The following is a 19,809-nucleotide window of genomic DNA, read 5'->3' as shown; positions in this document are numbered from 1 at the left end:
CCAGTGTAATAAAACCCCATATAAAAACCCTAAATGAAAGGGTTAGGAAACCCCTGGAGTCAATGTGTAGGGAGGGTGACGTGCCTGGAGAGTTTACCCTCCACACCTTGCCCTCTGCCCTGACTGGAAATGCAGAACGCTGGAGTATGACGTCCAACGCTAGGCTGAAAAAGACACCAGGGTTTCTGCCTTGCTCTCTGGGACCACAGACAACATGTCAGGAGGACATCAAAGCAGCCCTCAGGGCAGGTCTACCTGAGCGCCCCACCTCCAACCCCCTCAAAGACCAGCATGTAACTGGCCCATGCCGGAAGAGGGTCCTCCAGACCAGCCAAGATGACAGCCCCCCACCAGGAGTCACAGTATCAGAGCCACCAGAGGTAAAGGCTCCTGGATTCCTGATGCACAGGAACTGTATGAAATAATGTTTACTGTTATCTTTGTGTGTTTTCTCATTTTAAGAATTTTATTGACAACTGCAGTAATTCCTGCTTTCACGGAGCGCACACAGCTTCTCCAATCAAAATTCTTGTTTAAGATTGCACTTTTTTGGGGGGTGGGGGACAACAATTTTAGGTTTATAGTAAAACTGAGAAGAATTTACTATTGATTTCAGCCTGAAGTGTGGGGGTAATTTGTTTTGCACCAATATATGACTGGTATCGACACCTGTGAGTCTTTTTTTTTTTTTTAAAGATTTTATTTATTTATTTGACAGAGAGAGAGATCACAAGCAGATGGAGAGGCAGGCAGAGAGAGAGAGAGAGGGAAGCAGGCACCCCGCTGAGCAGAGAGCCCGATGCGGGACTCAATCCCAGGACCCTGAGATCATGACCTGAGCCGAAGGCAGCGGCTTAATCCACTGAGCCACCCAGGCGCCCCATCGACACCTGTGAGTCTTAAGATTTAATGAAAAACTGTGTTTGCTGCCCATGCATACATTTTCTAGAAGAGGGGTCCATCAATTTTAAAAGATTCGGAAAGCAACTCAAGGCCCAGGAAAAGAATTCAGAATATTGTTTTAGACAGTACATGATCATTAGGACAGGCCATGCCTTTCAGATTTACTTGTGACCGTCTCCAGTCACATAAAAAAACACAGGGTATCTATCACTTCACTAGTTTTTCAAGAGCGTGCATGTTCAAGGACGCTCTTTTTCCTTTGTTCCCAGATGAAACTGGCTAGGGGTAGTATGATTCAGGAGTTACAGAGCAGGAGGGGTCACTGTGCCTGTGAAAACTAGCTTCTCGTGCATTTTTTGGAATACGCCTGGGCTCGGGGAACCCACGTCTCTAGGCAAAGGGTCCAACTGCTATGTTCAAGATGCATGACTGAGCATGTCGAAGTGTCAAAGGATCTAGCTCACCTCTCCACGTCTGCTCTTCCAGCTGTTGCCTCTCCAGTTATGAAAGTTCCCTCCACACCCAGCTGGTAGAAATTCTACACGCAACCCTGCCACGCTGGCGGATCTCTTTCTCCATACGATGGGAACAATGTAAGGCACCGTATCTCGATCTCGCAGGTAACCCCAGAGATCAGATAGACTGTGAAAGCCACCCAATGAGCATTCCAAGATTTTATTTTCTTCCGCCCCCTAGGAGATCATCTAAAACCGGGGGAAAAAAATCTTTGTAAGTACAGGAGCATAAAAAAGAAACATCGACATTTAACTTTCGGCTAAAAATAGTAAAATTGTGTTTTAAAAAACCCAAAACTATACCTAGAAAAATGACCCCAGAAAACAATGATCCTGGGCTAAATCTCTGAGTGGTGAGAACGCTGGTGACCCTCCCCTTCTCTTTTCTTTTATTCTCCCATTACTTTAAATTGGCAAGTCTGTGTTGCTTTACAATGAAGAAAGAGGATGGTAACGACTAGCACTTTAGGGGGCCAGCCACTACCCTCACCGCTCAGCATCCATCATCTCATTTAATCCTCACACAACGAAGGTTAGTTGATGTCATTAGAGCCACCCTGACTGATTAGGAGATGTCCTTCCGGGTTAAGCCATTTCCTCAAGGACAAAGAATGTGACTGTATATACTTTCCTAGTCTGTGGTGCATGCCGAACGTGGGGACATCAGCGTTAAGTGAGGATAAGCCACAGACTGACTTTCTTACCAACCTTGTCCTGACAACTGTCGTGGGGAATCTCTAGGGCCTCAAGTTTAAAATGACAAACAGACCCTCTGCAAGGTGGAGACTGGACCCAATAGAAGCTTCCCAGAATGTAGGTTCCTGAGAAAGAGCAATCAGGGAGGAGACGCTGGTGACAAGGTCTGGGGGTCCCCACTTGTTAGCCTTCAGCCAAGGGAGGACAACAGTAGTATCAGCGAAAAGGATCTCCATGTGATCCCCTTCTGGACCAGGGGATGGACAGACAGACACAGAGGTTAGGTTGGCCCTTGCGACGACAGCCAGCACCTGCTGGACCCCGATGGGGTACCAGACACTGTCCAAGTGCTTTACGGGTATTAACTAACGCATGTCAACGCTCACAGCAGCCCTGGGAGGAATATACTCCTAGCGACTTTACTTCACAGATGCAGAACCTGAGGCAAGGGGCGGAGGAAGCCAGACTACCCTCACGCGCACCACCCAAAGCACCTTCACAAAGGGGTCCCGCTAGGTCAATGTCAGCACCCATGAGAGGCAGTCTGACCAAGGTGTGCGTACACACACACACGTGCAGGAAACCACAGAGACAGGACAGCTGTCTCCTCCACTTCCCCAGACCATGGGCATGAATACCTCTAGCTCAGTCCTCGTTTCCATCAAAACTGTCCCCTGAAACAGCCTCTGACTCCCATGCGATGTGTGTGCAGTGCCAGCACCCAGCAGCAGATCTGAAGAATGCAGATGATTCCAGAAGTTTCTCCTACCTTGATCTTGCACAGCACCGGCAGTGCTGCAAGACCTCGGCTAGGACTACTGAAGCTCTCTGTGCCTCAGCATCCCCCCATTTGTAAAGTGACTTAACTGTCACCTTGTCATTGAAGGATTAAACGAGTTCTTCCTCCAAGATTTTGAACACATGGCCCATCCTAAGTGCTCCACGGGCATGAAGTGGCCGAGTGCCAGAGGGCTTGCGGTGGTGACACGAGCTCTAGCTGTGAACCCAGTTTCTCCCACACACCCTGGAAAGGCGTGTTTTCCAAACACAGCTCCTGTCCCAGGTGCTCTTCCTCAGTGGGACCATGCCATCGGGGGTGGACTTTAATCTCCCTCCCTTTGAACCTGGGCAGGCTGGTGACCCTGTGACCGTCAGGGTCTGGTCGTAGCAAGTAACGCAGCATCTGCTCTGCCACCTGGTTCCCTGTGTGGCCACAGAACAATCTCCAGTGTCCTGAGGCTGCCGTGCTATGAGGAAGCCCAAGGTGCAGGGAGGGGGCCCCCCTCCATCCCATCCACAGCCCGACAGAGCTCACCACCCACAGTGCGCCATGTACGTGATCGAGCCTTCATAGGACCGCTCAGCTACAAGCAGCCTCCCAGCTGAGACTCCGGGATAGTGGGAACAGACAGAAGCCATCCCCGCCACGCCCGCCCCAATTCCTGACCCACAGGTTCGGTGACACCATAAAATAGTCTGAAGCAACTGAGTTTTGGAGTAACTGGTTACAGGGCCAAGAGGGCTGGAACCTACGCTACGCTTTCAACCAACAGTTTCCGAGTATCTGTTATATGAAGGGGAGCCCAGCCCCAAACTGAGGGAGGGATTAATAAGACATAGTTGGATGCAAAGCTGACAATCCCAAAGGAAATGCACACAACCGAACATTACTGTATAACAGAAGGTGACCACGGTGAGGGGCAGAGTGCAAGGTGAAGATTCCCTCAGAAGGAGACTGTAGGCTTCCAAACAGGCTTCACGGAAGCAGGAGCATTTGAATTGGGTCTTGAAGGGTGGGCAGGGAAGTATGTGCCACATAAAAACACTACCGGGTCGCTGCAGGACCAATGAGAAGCCTGTCAGGGGCTCTGGTCACACGACAGGAGGGTACAGGAGTCCCAGGCGGGAAAGGGCACCAAAAGGCACACGGATACAGTCAAAGGTCTCCTCTGGGATAGGGGAAGCTGAGAAAGGGACTAGCACAGGAAAAGCAAGGACACAGACTGTGTTTGTGTTTCTGAGTCCTCATTCTAGAGGCAGGTGGAGGACAGAGCAGAGGGCAAGACCCAAAGCAGGGAGACCAAATTCACAGTCAAGTGAGATAAGATGAAGGCCTGGCCTGGTTTTAAGTTCAAGGACAAAAATATCACTATTCCTTCTCTCTTTTTTTTTTTTTTTTGATTTAAATCCCCAGCGGTACCTAAAATAGAGCTCGTCTAAAGATGATTAGTTAATGTTACATTATTGATGCCACTTCTAAGGAGGTATGACTACCTGCTACAGAACCAGCAAAGAAGATGGCAAACACAATGATTCACTTCACCCCAAACCGACTTTGATCTCCGTGACATGTGTCCTGCTGAGTCACGATGAGGCTGCCTGGTTGTCTGTCTCTGGTAGGATTCCCAGAGAGCGGGGTCCCTGCTTCCCAGCTGCAGCCTCATTTACTTGGTCCTAAATGCTGTAGCTGCCACCTTAGAACGCTGCTGAACGAAGACTTCAAAAATACTTTAAACGTTCTAATATTTACTTCAATTAGAATATTTAAAACAAATGATAATGAAAATATTATAAGCTTTCAATCTCTTCTGACTACCAGCCATCATCCTGCTTCCCACCTCAACTCCCCAGAGACTAGCACTGCTATGAACCACTCCAGACTTTTCTTAAAAATCCACGCATGTACAGAAATACAGACACAAACAGATATGTGTATATATGTATATAAATATATATATACACAATCATTGAAAATACACAGTATCATTACAAAAACACTTTGGTTCCATACAGACACATTCCTTGGTTTTGCTCCCCAATGTTTTTGAGATTCGATATAATTCTAGTTCCTTCCTTTTATATAGCTAAATGGTATCCCCTCCTGGGATTACACTGCATTTTATTTGTTCCCCTATAGATGGATATTTATGGGATTTCTCATTGTTGCCATAGCCAACATGTCCTCCTCTTTGTACATGCCTCCCACTGGAACAGCACTCCAACGGGTCTTAAGGGATAACTTGCTTTGAGCTTATGCACTCCTTGCTTGCTGACCTAAGTCCCTTGGTCTGGAGCAGAACTAACCTACTTTCCTTGAGATTTGCAGACCACTGGCCTTGAGAAGTGAAGGAACAGACCTTCCCAGAAGATAAGGTCTGAGTCTATGAAAACAGCTGCCCCAGAAGCCAGCAAGTCTGCTCAGTGTCACGTCCACCTTGGACTAACCACCAGGGCACCTGCTTCTCCTGCTCATGTGCTCCTCTTCCTTCCCCTTTATACCCTTCCAGCCTCAACTATACAGGGGAGACGGTCTTCGAGACGTTAGTCCTCCACCTTCCCAGACTGCCGGCTTCCGGAAGAAAGCAAGCTTTCCTCTCCCACCATCCCTTGTCTGTCAAGTATTGGTTTTCGAGCAGCATGCATCTGAATCTGAATTCGGCTCCTGCTCTCCATCCAGAAGCACTAGGTCTTTGTCTTCTCCTCGACCGAATTTGTGCAATCCCCTAGCTTCTCTCTCCTTAACCACTGAACCCTCAGGGGAGAACTGAGCACTTCTAAGATGTCCGTGGCCCTTTCACCCATGACGTGCTTGGCACTAGGACCAGCCCCCAAGACCACAGCCCCCTGCTCTTCTTCCTCAGCCACACCCCCTCCTGTCACTCAGCCCTCCCACAGCCTTCCACTCCCCGAAAAGGCAGAGCTAATGCCCCACAGTCCTCCCACCTTCTCATACCCACCTGGGGCCCTTCACTCCCATCCCAAGGTCGGCACAGCCCAGAAGCTTCTGGAAAGGCAGATGGGGGAGCCCTGCAGCCTGCCCTGACCCAACCATGCCAACAGCTAAGGTAACAGACCCAACTACACCAGGACTGAGGGCAGCATATCCAGGGGAAAATGCTTATAATTGAACAGAAGTACCAGTATTCACCTTCTGTTTTCTGGAGGAGAAAAAAAAAAAATTAAAAGACGGAATCAGATTACTTGCCTGTAAATGCTCTCTCTGTAATTACCCTACATCTACTGACCACTGTTTCCTTCCATCCGGTTTCAAAGATAACAGAAATGGACTAAGTGTCAGGCAGATTGTTTTTAATGAGAGGACAACCTCACGGCACAGTTCTCCGGCCGAGTCTGGTGGCCTAGGAAGCACCAGTTTCACGTGAGTTCCTGTAAAAGGACCCTCACTCAGAACCATTCTGGACCTGGAATGCCTCAGTTTCACCAAGTTCTTAGACAGTTTGAGAGGCACCTGCTGGATATCCCAGGAGTCACTTTACTGGCCATCACCACCGTCCTCCATGAGGAGCAAGGTAACGCCTCCTTGGTTCCCCCCATCACCCCTGTCCTCCGGTTCTTCCTCCTAGAAGCTGGCAGGCTTCCTGTCTATGTCTCCCCTGATGTTCTCGTGGCCCCAGGAAGAAGATGCTAAGCCCAGGTCCTTCCTGAAAAATGCCCAAAGGGCTCCTGCGGATTGCATGAGGAGGTCAGTTCACTGGGGCAGCAAGGAATGCATAAGACCTCGAGGGCCATGACCTGGGAGGGAACCAGAGGCCACGGCTTCAGGAAGCTCCTGAGAGGTCTATCGTGGCCCTCAATACAATGTCCCACACCCTCCCTGTTGTCTTCCAATGCCAAGGCCACAGACATACACAGACACACATAAGAAATGGGGGCTGCCCAGCTGCCAAGGGACATGCAGGTTTTGAATGGGTGGTCTTCAGATGGGTCTCAGAGCAGCTTCCTACTCCTGGTGCAGCCCCTCCAACTTCCCTCCAGGGAGCACTCCTTGTACCAACCACTGATGCTCTTCTCCCAATTCCGCCCAAGATCACAGCCTTCTCCCCTGGCTCTCTTGGCCTCATGGAGGTTGTGCTGTGACTCCCAGCGGGAACCTCTGCACACTGAGGAGCTCTGTTACCATCCAAACATGCCCTGAGCTCAGCGCTTGGGGCTTGTCAGACACTTCAGTATATGTCGCCAATGGGAGAGCCAATAAGCACATCAGGGTCCAAGGGCCCCCTTCTCTCAAGTTAGGTGAAGCCCAGAACACTTGCCTTCAGTCCCAGAAGTACTCAAGCAGCTTCCTCTGGGAGCCAGGCTGGCTTTGCCAGATGGTCAGGGAAACAGATGGGCTGGCAGCTGGGATGACCATTGTCCTGACTGTGACCATGCTCAAAGGCATGTGGGCCATCCTCTTGGTCGTTAGCCAGAAAAACACAAGTATCTGAGCTCAGGGGCCCATTCAACTAGCTCAAGTGGGTATATGTGTGCGGTGGGGCAGGTATGACAGGGGACACCATGGAAGTTCAAAACAACCCAAGAGTATGAGTCACAGTCCTTAGAAGTCCCAGAACTGGAAACCCACATGACCTAGACTACTTCCTCAGGACAGTTGCACTCCTCCCTCCAAGGACAGGCTTTCTCTACTTGGCCAAAGTTTCTGGGCTCCAACAGTCCAGCTTGCATAACCTACCGTTACCTGTGCACTCACCTGCAACTCCCCACTACGGCTCTCATACACATTCCCCAGACAGCAACCTCAAAGGCTCAGGTGTGGATGTGGGGGGTCGTTTATGACACACACTTCGCCCCACCCAGGCCCAGGCAGACTTGACGGGGTGGTTTTCTGTATTTCATTATCTGGAGTACAACCACTGCCCCCTCAGTCCCTGCTTAAAGAGTGAGTGGCCAGGCATCCTGAAATACGTCCAGCACACTAACAAAGAACATCCACACTCAACTAAAAATTAATAGTCAAGTGCATGGACACCGCCCCTGGGGATTTCCCAAGCCCCTGTTACCTCTATCATAATAATTCACAGCCATTCCTCCTCTCAGCTTTGACTTTCATTGTTGGTGGTTCAATCTCCTCCTCTGAGGGCCGCCCTAGGGATGCCTCATTTTCCAATTTAATTCAAGGAACACGCTTTGAACAGGACTGTCACCAGGGAGTGAGCAGCGGGTCCCTTGGTTGTTCTTACTGGGGCCAGGAACACATAAAACACAACTCTGCAGCAGGCCAGAGACAGGAACTGGGGAGTTCGGAGCACAGCCCTGGGAGGTGTGCGGGGCTGTGCTGGGGGAGACTAGAGGGGCCTTCCAAAGGGTGGCAGAATGAGGAGCAGCACACGGCGGGTGGGGATGGGGGTCTGCAGAAGCGGGGAGAGGTCCAGCCAGCAAGGCTCTGTGATGGAAATGACAGCCCTTCTCCAGCAGGTGAAATATTACACAGTCATCAAAAATCACAGAGCAAAATATTATGAACACCTAAACACGTCGGAAACATCTTACTAAGTTAGAGAAGGAAAAGGCTCTAGAGGGTTTACAAGTGTTTTTGTAAAGAACCGCTTACCCCACTACCTATGTATGGGGAAGGTGCTGGGCCAACACACAGGAAATTGCTAAAGGACAGGAAGGTAGTAAGTGACTGGTTTTCTTTGTGTGTTGTGTTTCCTAAGCATTCTGCATTCTGCATGGATTACTCTTGGAAGGAGGACAAGCGGTCACAACGCATTTCTCAGACTGCCTTCCCCTGCACCCTCCCTCCCCCAGAAAAGGAGTCAGAGAAGGGTGACTGTTTTTGTACAGATGAGTCCAAGGCTGGGTGAGTGGGGGAGGCGGGGAGGGAGAGGGGGCCAAGCGGCCTTTGTGGGTGGGGGAGGGGGAAGGGAAGGGCTGAGAAAGACTGGATGGCAGAATCGGCCAGGGCCAGGCTGGCCAGGTGACCTGGCAGGTGTGACAGGTTGCATGGTTAATCAGTTGCCCTCTATTTGAGCTTGGTACTTGCTCAAGGGCCTGGTTGAACAGGTTCGACCTCATCTCCTTTTTTTTTTTCCCCAAGCTATTTAGTCACTTTGCTAAAACCCCTTATTTTCCAAGTTATTAAACTTTCAATTCTGTGTTGATCCATTCCTAGCCCTTGTACACATCTCTTCTGTTTCTTCCAACTCAATGCCCTCGTGCAGCACAGATGGAGACCATGAGCCCTGGTGACAACCGTCCTTCCAGGGTATGGAGAAGGCCCCTGAGTGACAGGCGGCTGGGAGAGTTCTGAGAAGGCAGAAGTCCAGGCATCACCATGCAGGCTACCTCTGACTTACCCGAGGCCAAGGATGCACCCCAAGTCCCATGGCTGTCCGCAGTTCCCTACTGAAAGCGAGGGCAGCTGCACCAGTAAGGCCCTAGAGAAGCCTTGAGGAAGAGAGATTTCAGGATTGGGATTCTGAGCATTGGCTCAGTGGTCCCACGAGGGTTCAAAAGCCTCTGCCCCCAGCGGCAAACTCGGCCCAGAAGCTGAAGGCGCTCCCCAGACATCCTTTTCTAATTAGAGGTGAGAGGAAAAGCCCTCTGGGTAAGACCAAAGACACGAGGGTGTCACGAGATGCTTCATCCTGAAACCAATGCTCCCCCTCATCTGTCACCTTAAAAGGGCCATAAGGATTGAGAACCTGCGAAATCCCTGGTGTTGGCCAAGCCGCTCTATGAAAGCGGTTTCCGCAATCGTCCTCTCATCTGAACTTCACAACCATCTTGCAAGAGAAGGATGCTGTCCCCGTTGCACAGAGGGAGTGAGCAAACGGAGGCTCAGAGAAATTAAGCACCAAGGGGATACGCAGCCAGTACTGCACACTCCTTTCTCATCCAGTCCACAACTGTGGGCGCTGCCTCTCCCTCACCAGGCCCCGTGTCAGGCGGATGAGCTACAAGACCCACATCCTCGCCATCTAGGAGGTGGAGACAGACGTGCAAACAAAGTCAGAAGGGCCAGCGGTGCAGCGAAGGACACGTGCAGGGAATGGGGCAAGCGGTCCTCACTAACCGTAGGGAGTCAGAAGAGCTTCAGAGATCAGAGCTTTCTGGTGCCTGTTTTAATTAGGGTGAGCAGATGTGCCTGCTTGGTAAGGCTGGAGGGACACGACAAGGCCCTCAGCCCAGAGGAGCCCACATGCACACAGCTCCTGGGGGGAGCCAAAGGGCTCACGGTGTGGACACACTGGGGGATCAGACCGATAAGTGGCAGGAGCAGCAGGGCAGACCTGGTGGGGCTCAGTCGCCATACTACAGAGGCTGTGATCCGAGGGCAGTGAAGAGCCAATGAGGTGTCCATATTCTGAATGTATATTCTGAGTCATGTCTCGGGAAGGTGGTTCTGGCGGGAACGATGGGAAAGAGGTCCTAGCAAAAGATCCTTGCAATGGTCTAGAAGAGCGCCACTGAGAACCAACGAGGGCAGACCCCAGGAGGGGGACAAAGGCAGTCTGGAAGAAGAGATGCTAAAGAAATGTGGTCAAGAGCCCAAGTGTCCAGGAGCTGTCCAGAGCAACTTGCAGATCTGGGTGACAGGCTGCGTATACGGAACAAAGATAGAGGAGGAAGGTTGGCGGGGGGCGGGGGGGTGGATGAGTCACGATAGGACTAAGAGTCCATTCCCCTGCGTCCGTCTGACCCTCCAGACCACCGTGCCACTTGAGGCTAGAAATCACCTCCTCCCACCACCCTCTGCAGGACAGAGGGAGCAGAGAACAGTCACACAGCTGATGGAGGCAAACACTCAGACAGGAGGTGCCTCCGAGGCCAAAATAAGCCATCGATCAATTGGAGGAAGTTGCCAGAAGACAGTTAATTCAAGACTGCTCCCAAATAGCTGGCACTCAGTCCCCCTCAAAACCTCCGTCAGTGGAGGACCCCCCAGCTCCCAAATGGGCATCATTACCACAAAGGTCCAGACATAGCAGAAGTCGCCAAGGGCAGAGCTGTTCCTGGAAGGCAGTCAAGGATCCCAGACTCGCACGACGCAATCAATGAAGGCTTGATTGAGAAAAGAGAGGAGAGGCAACTGACGTTCAAAATAGAAAATGATCCCATTAGTGAGAGCCCTGATGATACGGCTGTGAAGGTCATCGCTTTGCTAGGGCTGTACGTTTGAAACAGTTACGGGTAATCAAAACCGGAAAGCGCTGACCATCCCCGAAGGCCTCCAGCACACCTAGTGCTGATAAGCGGAGTTGTCAGCTGTCTTTTGTGTATATGGCCAGATGAGCTACGGATCTGTGTGTGGTGGGGGCTGCCAGCATCCCTCGGCACAGCAGACCGCCACGGAGGGCGACATCCTCACCAGGATTTAAAGAGCATCTCAGAAACCCCTTTCAAGATAACTATGGAGTAACTAAGCACGCCACACACTGAATGAGGGGCGCTCTGAGGCAGGGGGTAAAAAAGCAAACCTGGAAGGAACAAATGGGGACTTGGAATCCCACCCAGTGACCCTTTTTCAGCCACTTACTTCTGTCTCCCCAAACTCACAAGGATTGTAAAGGAAATCCATGCTGTAAGAAGGAGAAGAAAGATTGTACTCATTAACTTAGAGCTCCCCTTGGCTGGCAGGATTCACTCACCGTACCTGTAGAGCCAAGAGCAGGACCCAGTGCATGGAGTGCTTTTCAGGGGCAAAGGAGCTGCTGTTTAAAAGCTTTTTATGGGGGCGCTTGGATGGCGCAGTCAGTTAAGTATCTGACTCTTGGTTTCCGCTGAGGTCATGATCTCAGGGTCAGGGGATGGAGCCCCAGCCCCGTGTGCACTGGGCTCTGCTGTCAGCACGGAGTTGGCTTGAGATTCTCTCTCCCTCTGCCCCTCCCCCTGCTTGCACACACATGCTCTCTAAAATAAATAAATAAATAAATAAGTAAATAAAATCTTCTTTAAATACCCAAAAAAGCATTTCTCAGAAAGTGCAGCCAAATCCAGAAAAGTAAAGGGCTGCGGCCAAGAACAGGGGAGGCAGCATCTATAAAGGGGCTTGGAGAAAGTTTTAAATCCCCATGCGTGTGGATGGTGACATTAGTGTGTTTACAGAGCATTTGATTTACTCGCTAAGGCAAAATTTCAGAAGGATGAGACACCGGGACCTGAGCGGAGAGTTTCTTCACTGCAGCTGTCCCTGACAGGCTCATTGTAAAGTAATGAATTCTATGGACACTCAGAGAGAAAAAAGAGCTTCAGATGCTACAGATCGATGCTGCGCACTGCAGAGACACAGCCCTTGGTGTTGGCGAGCTGTGTTCGGGTACCGCGCGGAGTTCAGCTGCAATCTGTCCCTTTGAAGGCCGGCTAAGAAGTCCCTCCAGGCCTGGGCACAGCGCCAAGGTCTTGCGCTCAAGCCGTTTGGAATCTCCTGGGCTGCAGCGTTCCTACCCAGGGCTGGATCAGGCACTTCCCACCACCTGCTCCAGGGATTTGGGGGTCTCTGCGGGGTGGTGTCCATCCCAGGAAGTAAAGCAGGGCTGGTTTTGTGGGAGGTTTGTGGGGTTTTCTGGCACAGAGAGGACTTTAATCTCTCAGCTTTCTCTCCGGAGCTGAAATCCCTATGTGCAAAAAAAAATTTTTAAAAAAATCCAAAACAAAACAAAACAAAACAAAAAAGGGAAAACACCTAGACAATCCTTAAAGTCCCTTTTCAGCTCTAAGTTTGTGTGATTCTGTGACACCAAAATTCAAAGCCCCTGGGCTCCCCCAACTATATGTATTTCCCTCTGCCAGGGAAATGTACGTGTAACTGACAGAACAAAAAATACCAGAAATCATGGTCTTGGGAATAAAAGAACATTTAGAAACCACACAAAGCAGAAATGAAGAACCAGCGTGGAATGAATCCAACCTGAATTAGAAGCAACATCTACAATGACAGGTTCAGAAAAGCCCGATCAGAGCCCCAGGCTGAGGCTGACCCTGAGTTCACAGGCCCAGCCTTCTGGTGAAGGTGGGTGGGTGGCTCCGGAGGGGAGGCCTGGGCTGGGGAAGAGCCTGGGCGCCAGACCAGAGAATCAGCATCACCGAGGGGCCCGGGGCGGGGAGAACACTGCCTGCACAGCAACAGCGGTGGTCTCTGGGGGGACGGGGTGAGGTGCAGCAGACTTAATTTCCACTGTCTACATTCTTCTGTATCTTTTTAAATTAGACACGTGCATCTCTTTGCTTATTCCAAAGTAAATGAATAAAAATGCATGCTATGCCAAAGTAAAATCTGGAGACAATAAAAAAGACGAAGATTACTTAAAATTTCTCCTAATTAAGTGTCGTTTAGCAATCTAAGGGGAAGGTTGGGGGGAGGGCTCCAGATAGTGAAGAAAACAACTCATCAACAAGAGCTCCGCACTTCTGGCCAAAAGCACCTCCCCCCTTGTCCTCCCTGCCCCGCCGAGGACAGCTCTGGCGTCCCTCTTCCGTGGCCTCCGTCCCTGGCTGCCTCCTCTTCCGAGTGCCCAGTATCGTGGGCTGCCTGCCAGACCACAGGCGGTGCTCTCCACCCTCGGCATCTAACGGTGCTAGGGGGAGTTCAACTGCTCCTGCCATTTCCACACCTGAGCGAGTGTACCCCAAAGGTGGCTGCAAAGCTCCCTTCTCTTCCATCCCATGCTCTGCTCACCTGACTCCAAGGCACCCATGGAGAGATGGATCTGGGTCCTCCCCTTGGACCTGGGTGGGCTTATGACTTCAGCTGCAGTGACACAAGTGACTTCAAGGCTAGGTCATGAAAGGCTTCCTCTTGGCTCTCCCCGGCGCCTCGCTCCCTCAGAGCCCTGGACACTCTGGGAGCAGCCTGACGGCACTGAACCCGCCATACTCTGAGGAAGCCAGGCCAGCCCCCAGGAGTGACCACAGGAAGAGAAAGAGATTCTACGTCCCCACCCCCCACCCCACGCTGCACCAGCTAGGGTCCCAGCCAACAGCTCCATGCAGCTGCAGGAAAGACACCAAGGGAGGATCCCAGCCAAAACCTTCCTGAAGTCCTAGCCTACAGGATTCCTTGAGAGAGAATAAAAGGATTATTCTCATAAGCCACTAAGATTAGGGTAGTTGGTTGAAAAGCCCTAGGTAATGGATAACCGCCTCTCCACAACAGAGCCCCCAGGGTCTAGACCCCATCTCAAACTCACTTCAGGCTCCCACCCACTGGTTTTAAGGCACAGAGCTTGGTTAGCCCTTGAGTCAAGCTGTCAATTCCAGAAATTTGTTTAAATAAATTCATTGTATCTGTGCATATTTGACTATTCCTCCAAAACAATCTCCACTAATGTCTGCCTTCCCTGGCTCTCTTTCTGGCACAGAGTGGTCCTCACTCTTCTCTCCTCCCTCAACTGTGGACAGCCAGTGGAGGGCCCAGGGACCGCCCGGAAATCCTGTTTACTCCCAGTCACTGTCAGCCCCTCCCAGGCCCCCTCCTGCAGCCACACCTCCATCCACCCACCACCTGGCCCACCGGCTGCCTCCCAGCCCTCATCCCGCCCAATCCCCACACGCAGAGCAGGAAGGACTATTTTTTGTTTTCCACCCACAGTGTTCCAGAAAAGGCTGGTGGCAGCTTAAGCACAAAGAATTCTCAGTCTCAAACACTGGGATGGCCACCCTCTTTTTTGGGCACTTGAAACATAGATCCCCCATCGTTCCAAGAATCAAATGACCAACGCCTGGTGATGGGGTCTCTGCTTCCACCCACAAGAAGTGTAAGTCTGAGGACTTCAAAGCCCTTCCCTGGAATGGCTCTTTCTCTGCCCCACACCCAGCCCACTCCGAGTCCCTCCTGAAAGCCCAGCCCATTTGTCTTCTCTGCTGGAAGGCCTTCCTCGCCCCCTCTTGTGCGGTGTGCCCCTGGCTGCACCGTGGAGGGACATTTCCATACCCGTCTGCCTCACAGGCCTCCGGGCAGCCAAAATCAGGGCCCCATCGTAACCCAGCTCTGTGGGCCCCTCTGGGCTTCCGCGGCAGGTGCCCAGGACATGTGCGGGATGAATCACACACTCATTCTCCCGGAACCCTCTTTCCCAGTGCACCCCCACTCCAAAGAACAACCCTCCCCCCGGGCGCCTCACTCCCCCTGCCAGCTGAAGTGAGTCCCTGCCGTGCAGACAACTCCACTCCAAAACCACCTTCCCCACACCCGTTTTCCGGCTCCTTGCACGCTCAGAGGCGCTCTGAAGGGCATCTGTTCAGCTCTCCACATCTCCACAGCCTGATTTCATGCACTTCAGAGCTGGCCCTTGTTGCACCCTCTCAGGCCTCAAGCACACCAGGACAAAGCCTGCTGATGACTTTTCCCGAGCTCACAGCAATCTGCACGCCCACGGTTCTCACGCCTGGAAGAAACGCTGCTCTCTAGTACGGAGGATGCCATTCTGTGCATCCTAGGTCTTAAAACTAGGAAAGCGTTGGTGCTGCTCTTGAAACAGTCCCTGGTACCAGAGGAGCTCAAAGTCTTAGCTCAATGAATAAAAGGAGGAAAGCTCACTGACCTGGAGAAGGTGTGGTCGGCCAAGGCTCCTCTCCACCAGGCACCGGGGACTGAGAGAGGTTGCATGACTCAGCCAAGGTCACCAGCAAGCCAGTGAGGGCAGGTGGAACCCCGTCTCTTGCCTCCCCGCCCCTGGCCCTCCTTCTGCCCCACCCCAGCTTTCTGGAGCCACCCACTGCTTCCATGTTTCAAAGGCAGCATCTCCACGAGGAGTTCTGGACAGTGGCCAGGAGTATTTTTCTTCCTGGCTTTAAAACAAACTGTGACAAATGGCTCTGCGGATCTGGGCCATGAAGCTGAGCAAATGGGACTGCGATTCACACTATTAACTTAAATTCTACTCAATGTTATTTCAAATTAGGGCATTTTAACCAGAAATTATAAAAAGCATTGTTTGGGGAGGAGGGGGGTGCGTTTCTAAGTTGCCAACAGATTCATTTACAAATCTACTTGTTCCTGGCCACCCTCAGCCATCACAGATTTGTACCCACTCCTTTTCCTTCCCTCCACACTAGGTCCTGACTCAGGGATGTAAAGAATGATTCTTGGGGCCTGCGCAGCTACTGACTCCCCACACCTGAGGCTCAACTCCATGGGTGGCAGCTCGGGTCAGGAAGCTCTGTTAGGACACTCTTCTTTACTTGGAACTGAACTTGAGCGCAGGGGTCCTGGACACAGGCTGAGCTCAGTCTCTTATTTACCCATTCACTGGGTAGTAACTGAGCACATTCTAGGCCCTGAACACTGAAACAATAACGAAAACTACAGAGAGATGCCTAGCAACCATCCTTACGCTCAAGGAGCCTGCCGTCTAGATGCTCTGTGGCTTCTCCTCCCCAGGCTGAAAAGCCCGAGACCTTCCATGGCTGCACGCATGACATGGGTTCAGTTCTCTTCCCTGTTTCTCACAAACAGGCTCCAGGTTGCCTCTGTGCCTCCAGATGTGTTGCCCAGAACCTCACGCCATCTCCCACCTGTGGTGTGACCGGCAAAGAGGAAGGACACCAGCACCCTGGTTCTGGACACCAAATTTCCTCCAGTGCAGACAAGACGGCTCCGTCCGGGGGCCCCGTCACATGGCTGACGCATGCCAGCTACACAACCTGCCACCCTGCCCACAGCCTCCCCCTCTCACACTTGGGTAGCTGGATTCCAAACCTTGCCTTCATCCCCGTTCCATGCTAGCAGAAGGCAGCCCATCCGTCTGCCTTGCTTTTTATCTTCCCCACCAACCAACCTGCCTGCTGTCTCTTCTCGTTTTAAAGCCCTTTAAATGGCTTTAAATGAGTGTGACCTTCACCTTCATCAAAACTTGCTGGAAGAATGCAGAAAGGTCAAGGACAAAATCCCACAACACCCTAATGCACCCAGCGAACTCTGAACGCAGTGCTTGGGCACAAGACTCCTGCGTGCCTGTCCTACCCATAGGCGCATCACATCACCCCACCTCCTGCTGGCCCGTGCAATAGGCATGCTCAACAAATGGAATATGAAGCCAAAGCCTAAGCCATTCCACACTTATCAAAAATACAAGTAAATTTAAAGAAATTCTATTGGCTCCACTCTGCCAGTCCCTTCTTGTCTAAACACCTCCTCTTGGTCATCAAGGTGTCCAAATTCCTGGCCCACTCCCCCATCACTCCGATCTCCCCCAAGTCATTCCAGAATTAGCCTCCCCACTCCCACCCCCTTACAAGCCTGCCGTTCGTCATTCCCACAGACAGGCTCTGCTTACAATGTCTTCCATCTCCCCACGCTGGTAGGCGAAAAATGGTGAGCACAAAGGAAGAGGAAGGAGGGAAGGTAGAAGGAAGACAGTAGGAGAGAGGAACCAGCGATTCTCAGCACTGGATCTTGCCAGGCCCTGCTCTGGATGCCTCATGTGTGGCACAGGTAATCCCCACAGCAACAACCTGAGGTGGGTGCCTTTCTCCTCCCTGTCCACAGATGAATGCTAAGCCAGGAGCTTAAGTCATCTGCCCCAGGCCACATGGGAGTTTGTGCTCCGAACCATTCCACTGGCATCACTGTTCGGGAAAGGCCTGGAATGAAGCACCAACCCGCTGAGGAGCTATCTGTGCCAGGGCCGTGGTGGGTGTCAACCTGGGGACTCAGGGAGGGCGTCTCATGGAGGTCCTCTTGATCTGAGTCTCGGGAGGTCAGCAGGAGTTGGGCACACAGCCCAGGGACCAGTGTGGGGAGGCACTCGTCCACACACGAGGACAGGGCCCAGGCAAGGCCAGAGAACAAAGGGTGAGTTCACCGAGAGGACTGCTGCGGGCCCTGGCGAGGACACTATGAACCCTGGTGACAACGGACAAGTAGGGACCAAGTCTGCATAGTCTGTGTTTTGGGAAAGATGGGCCCTTCATCCTGCATACATCCAGTCACCCAGGCCTTGTTACAAAAATCTTACCTTCTCCAAGCCCATCTGTCCTACCCCAATGCAAGCCTCAGCTGTTAACCAACCGCAGGTAAGAGGGAGACTACATATAGGGAGGGAAGGGGTCCCCCTTCACCCCTCCCTCCACCCTGTTCCTACCTTCTCCAAAAGGAGAAAATACAAAGTAATTGATTCTTCTATAGCCTGTTAAGTCAGATCCTTAGGGTTTCGTTCCTTGGCTTTCCCTGTCAATATAACTTTCTGGAAAATACGTAGGACTCTATTAAACTTAGGGCAATCCGTGACCTACTGTCCTCAGATGACAAAATATGCACTTTCTCAGGACTGGATGAGTGTCTTAGCTTCCGTCTGGACGCTTACGACATCACGTGAGCACAGGGGCCACCTCCAGCTCACAAGATGAAAAGTAATTACACATTCCTTGAATTTAATTTTTGAATGAGGAAGCCTTGGAAACCTACAGAAGAGTATACAGAATAACGAACAGCCATGCCTATCCAGGACTGTCAAATCCTGATATTTTGTCGCACTTGCTTGAAATTTTTTCCAAGAAAATAAGCCTCACAGACGCTGCCCAAGTCCGAATTTCCCAGCTCCCTATCCCATGGCCCCACCCACCCCCAAAACAACATCCTGCCCTCAGCGTTTACCACTCTTGTACGTTTTTATGCTTCAATACAGTCTTTGCACATTTCCAAACTGTTTATGACGGCACCACGGCAGGCAGTTTGCGTCATGTTCACTGGACCATTGTTGAGGGTCATCTCTGTTGGCCTGTGTCACTCCAGCACGTTCATTCCGACTGCTGTGTATCACAGTCCCTTGCATGAACGTTCACTGTATATAGATAGATGGAGAGATCGATCATAATTTATCTATTCATTTGTCTGTTGATGAACTTTTAGTGGTTCCCAACTCTCCACTACAATAAATATTCCTGTAATCCTTCATCTGAGGGGATCTCCGGTCATGCTGCGCGTGGCTCAAATGGCTCTGCTACCCTGGGATGCCAATTTCTATTCCCAAGGTCAGGGTTAAGTGTTCTTTCTGTCCTAGGTGCTTGTTAACTCCCTGGCATGGTCTGGCCATTACATTTTCACCAATCGGATGGGGACAAGATGCTACCTCCTTGTTATTCTGAAGACGAATTTTGAATGAAAATGCAAATTACTAATAAACACCGCCTAACAGCCAAGAGTTCTCCACGACACATGGGCAAATCATAACTGTTCCTGGGGTTCTCTGGAAAATAATACAGGCAGGGTAAGAAAGGGAGCAAGTGTAGATAAAACAAGGCTGGGGATGAGCTGATAATGGCTGGAACTGGGTGATGGGTGCATGGGGGCTCGTGATCCTACTCTCTCCACTTGGGGATATACTCAAAATTTTCTGCAATACAGAATTAGACTAAGGAAAATCAGTAAAAGTATCCAGGCCAAAGAATGCTCAAAGAACAAGAGCAGGGGTCACGGCAGAGGGCAGCCTTCAGAGCAGGCAGAGCGCAGAGCGGAAAGGGCAGCAGAGGACAAAGGGAAGCCAGGAGAAGGTCTTTTTGAATCGTGTTAGTATGATTTAAGTCAGAAAAGTTAGGAACCATATTCACGCAATGTTGTGATGACCCTGCACCATGCTGCCTTGGCTGACAGAATGCTACATGGATGAAGGATGAAGGTGTTGTTCCATCAAGTTTTCCTTTGAAATACAGCACATTTCATTTGTTTTCATGCTCCCAAATGTGCTTTTTAATAGGTGCAAGAATTATCTACGACAAGGAAAACTTTAGAATGACAAGAAATTGGCCCTCAGGCTTCCATTTTTGACGTCTGGGGTGGCCTCCCTAAGGGTAAGAGCTCATATTGCGTGCTTCTGCAGTCTTGAGGACTAATCTTAGAATTCTGGATGCTTCCAAGCAGCTAGAGCTGGGAGGACCTGAGTCGCCCTGCTTAAGGGGCAGGGCTCCAGGCCTGGAATGAGAAAGGTCAACCTCAAAGAAACAGAGAGTGGGA

At 51.1% G+C, this 19,809-nt stretch overlaps 1 protein-coding gene across 1 annotated transcript in view; it reads right to left on the bottom strand.

Annotated features, from left to right (window-relative positions):
- The window catches only part of IGSF3 (immunoglobulin superfamily member 3), a 66,195-nt gene extending 50,596 nt beyond the window's left edge, over nucleotides 1-15,599 (bottom strand). The window contains 1 exon segment of the mRNA XM_047726074.1: nucleotides 15,401-15,599. Coding sequence (XP_047582030.1) covers nucleotides 15,401-15,584 — 184 coding nt within the window. The 5' untranslated portion in view covers nucleotides 15,585-15,599.
- Between the last annotated feature and the right edge of the window lie 4,210 nt (nucleotides 15,600-19,809).

This window comes from Lutra lutra, chromosome 4, assembly GCF_902655055.1.
Source record: "Lutra lutra chromosome 4, mLutLut1.2, whole genome shotgun sequence".
NCBI lineage: Eukaryota > Metazoa > Chordata > Mammalia > Carnivora > Mustelidae > Lutra > Lutra lutra.
Note: the sequence above shows the minus strand (reverse complement) of the source record. Positions and strands in the feature narration are given on the sequence as shown.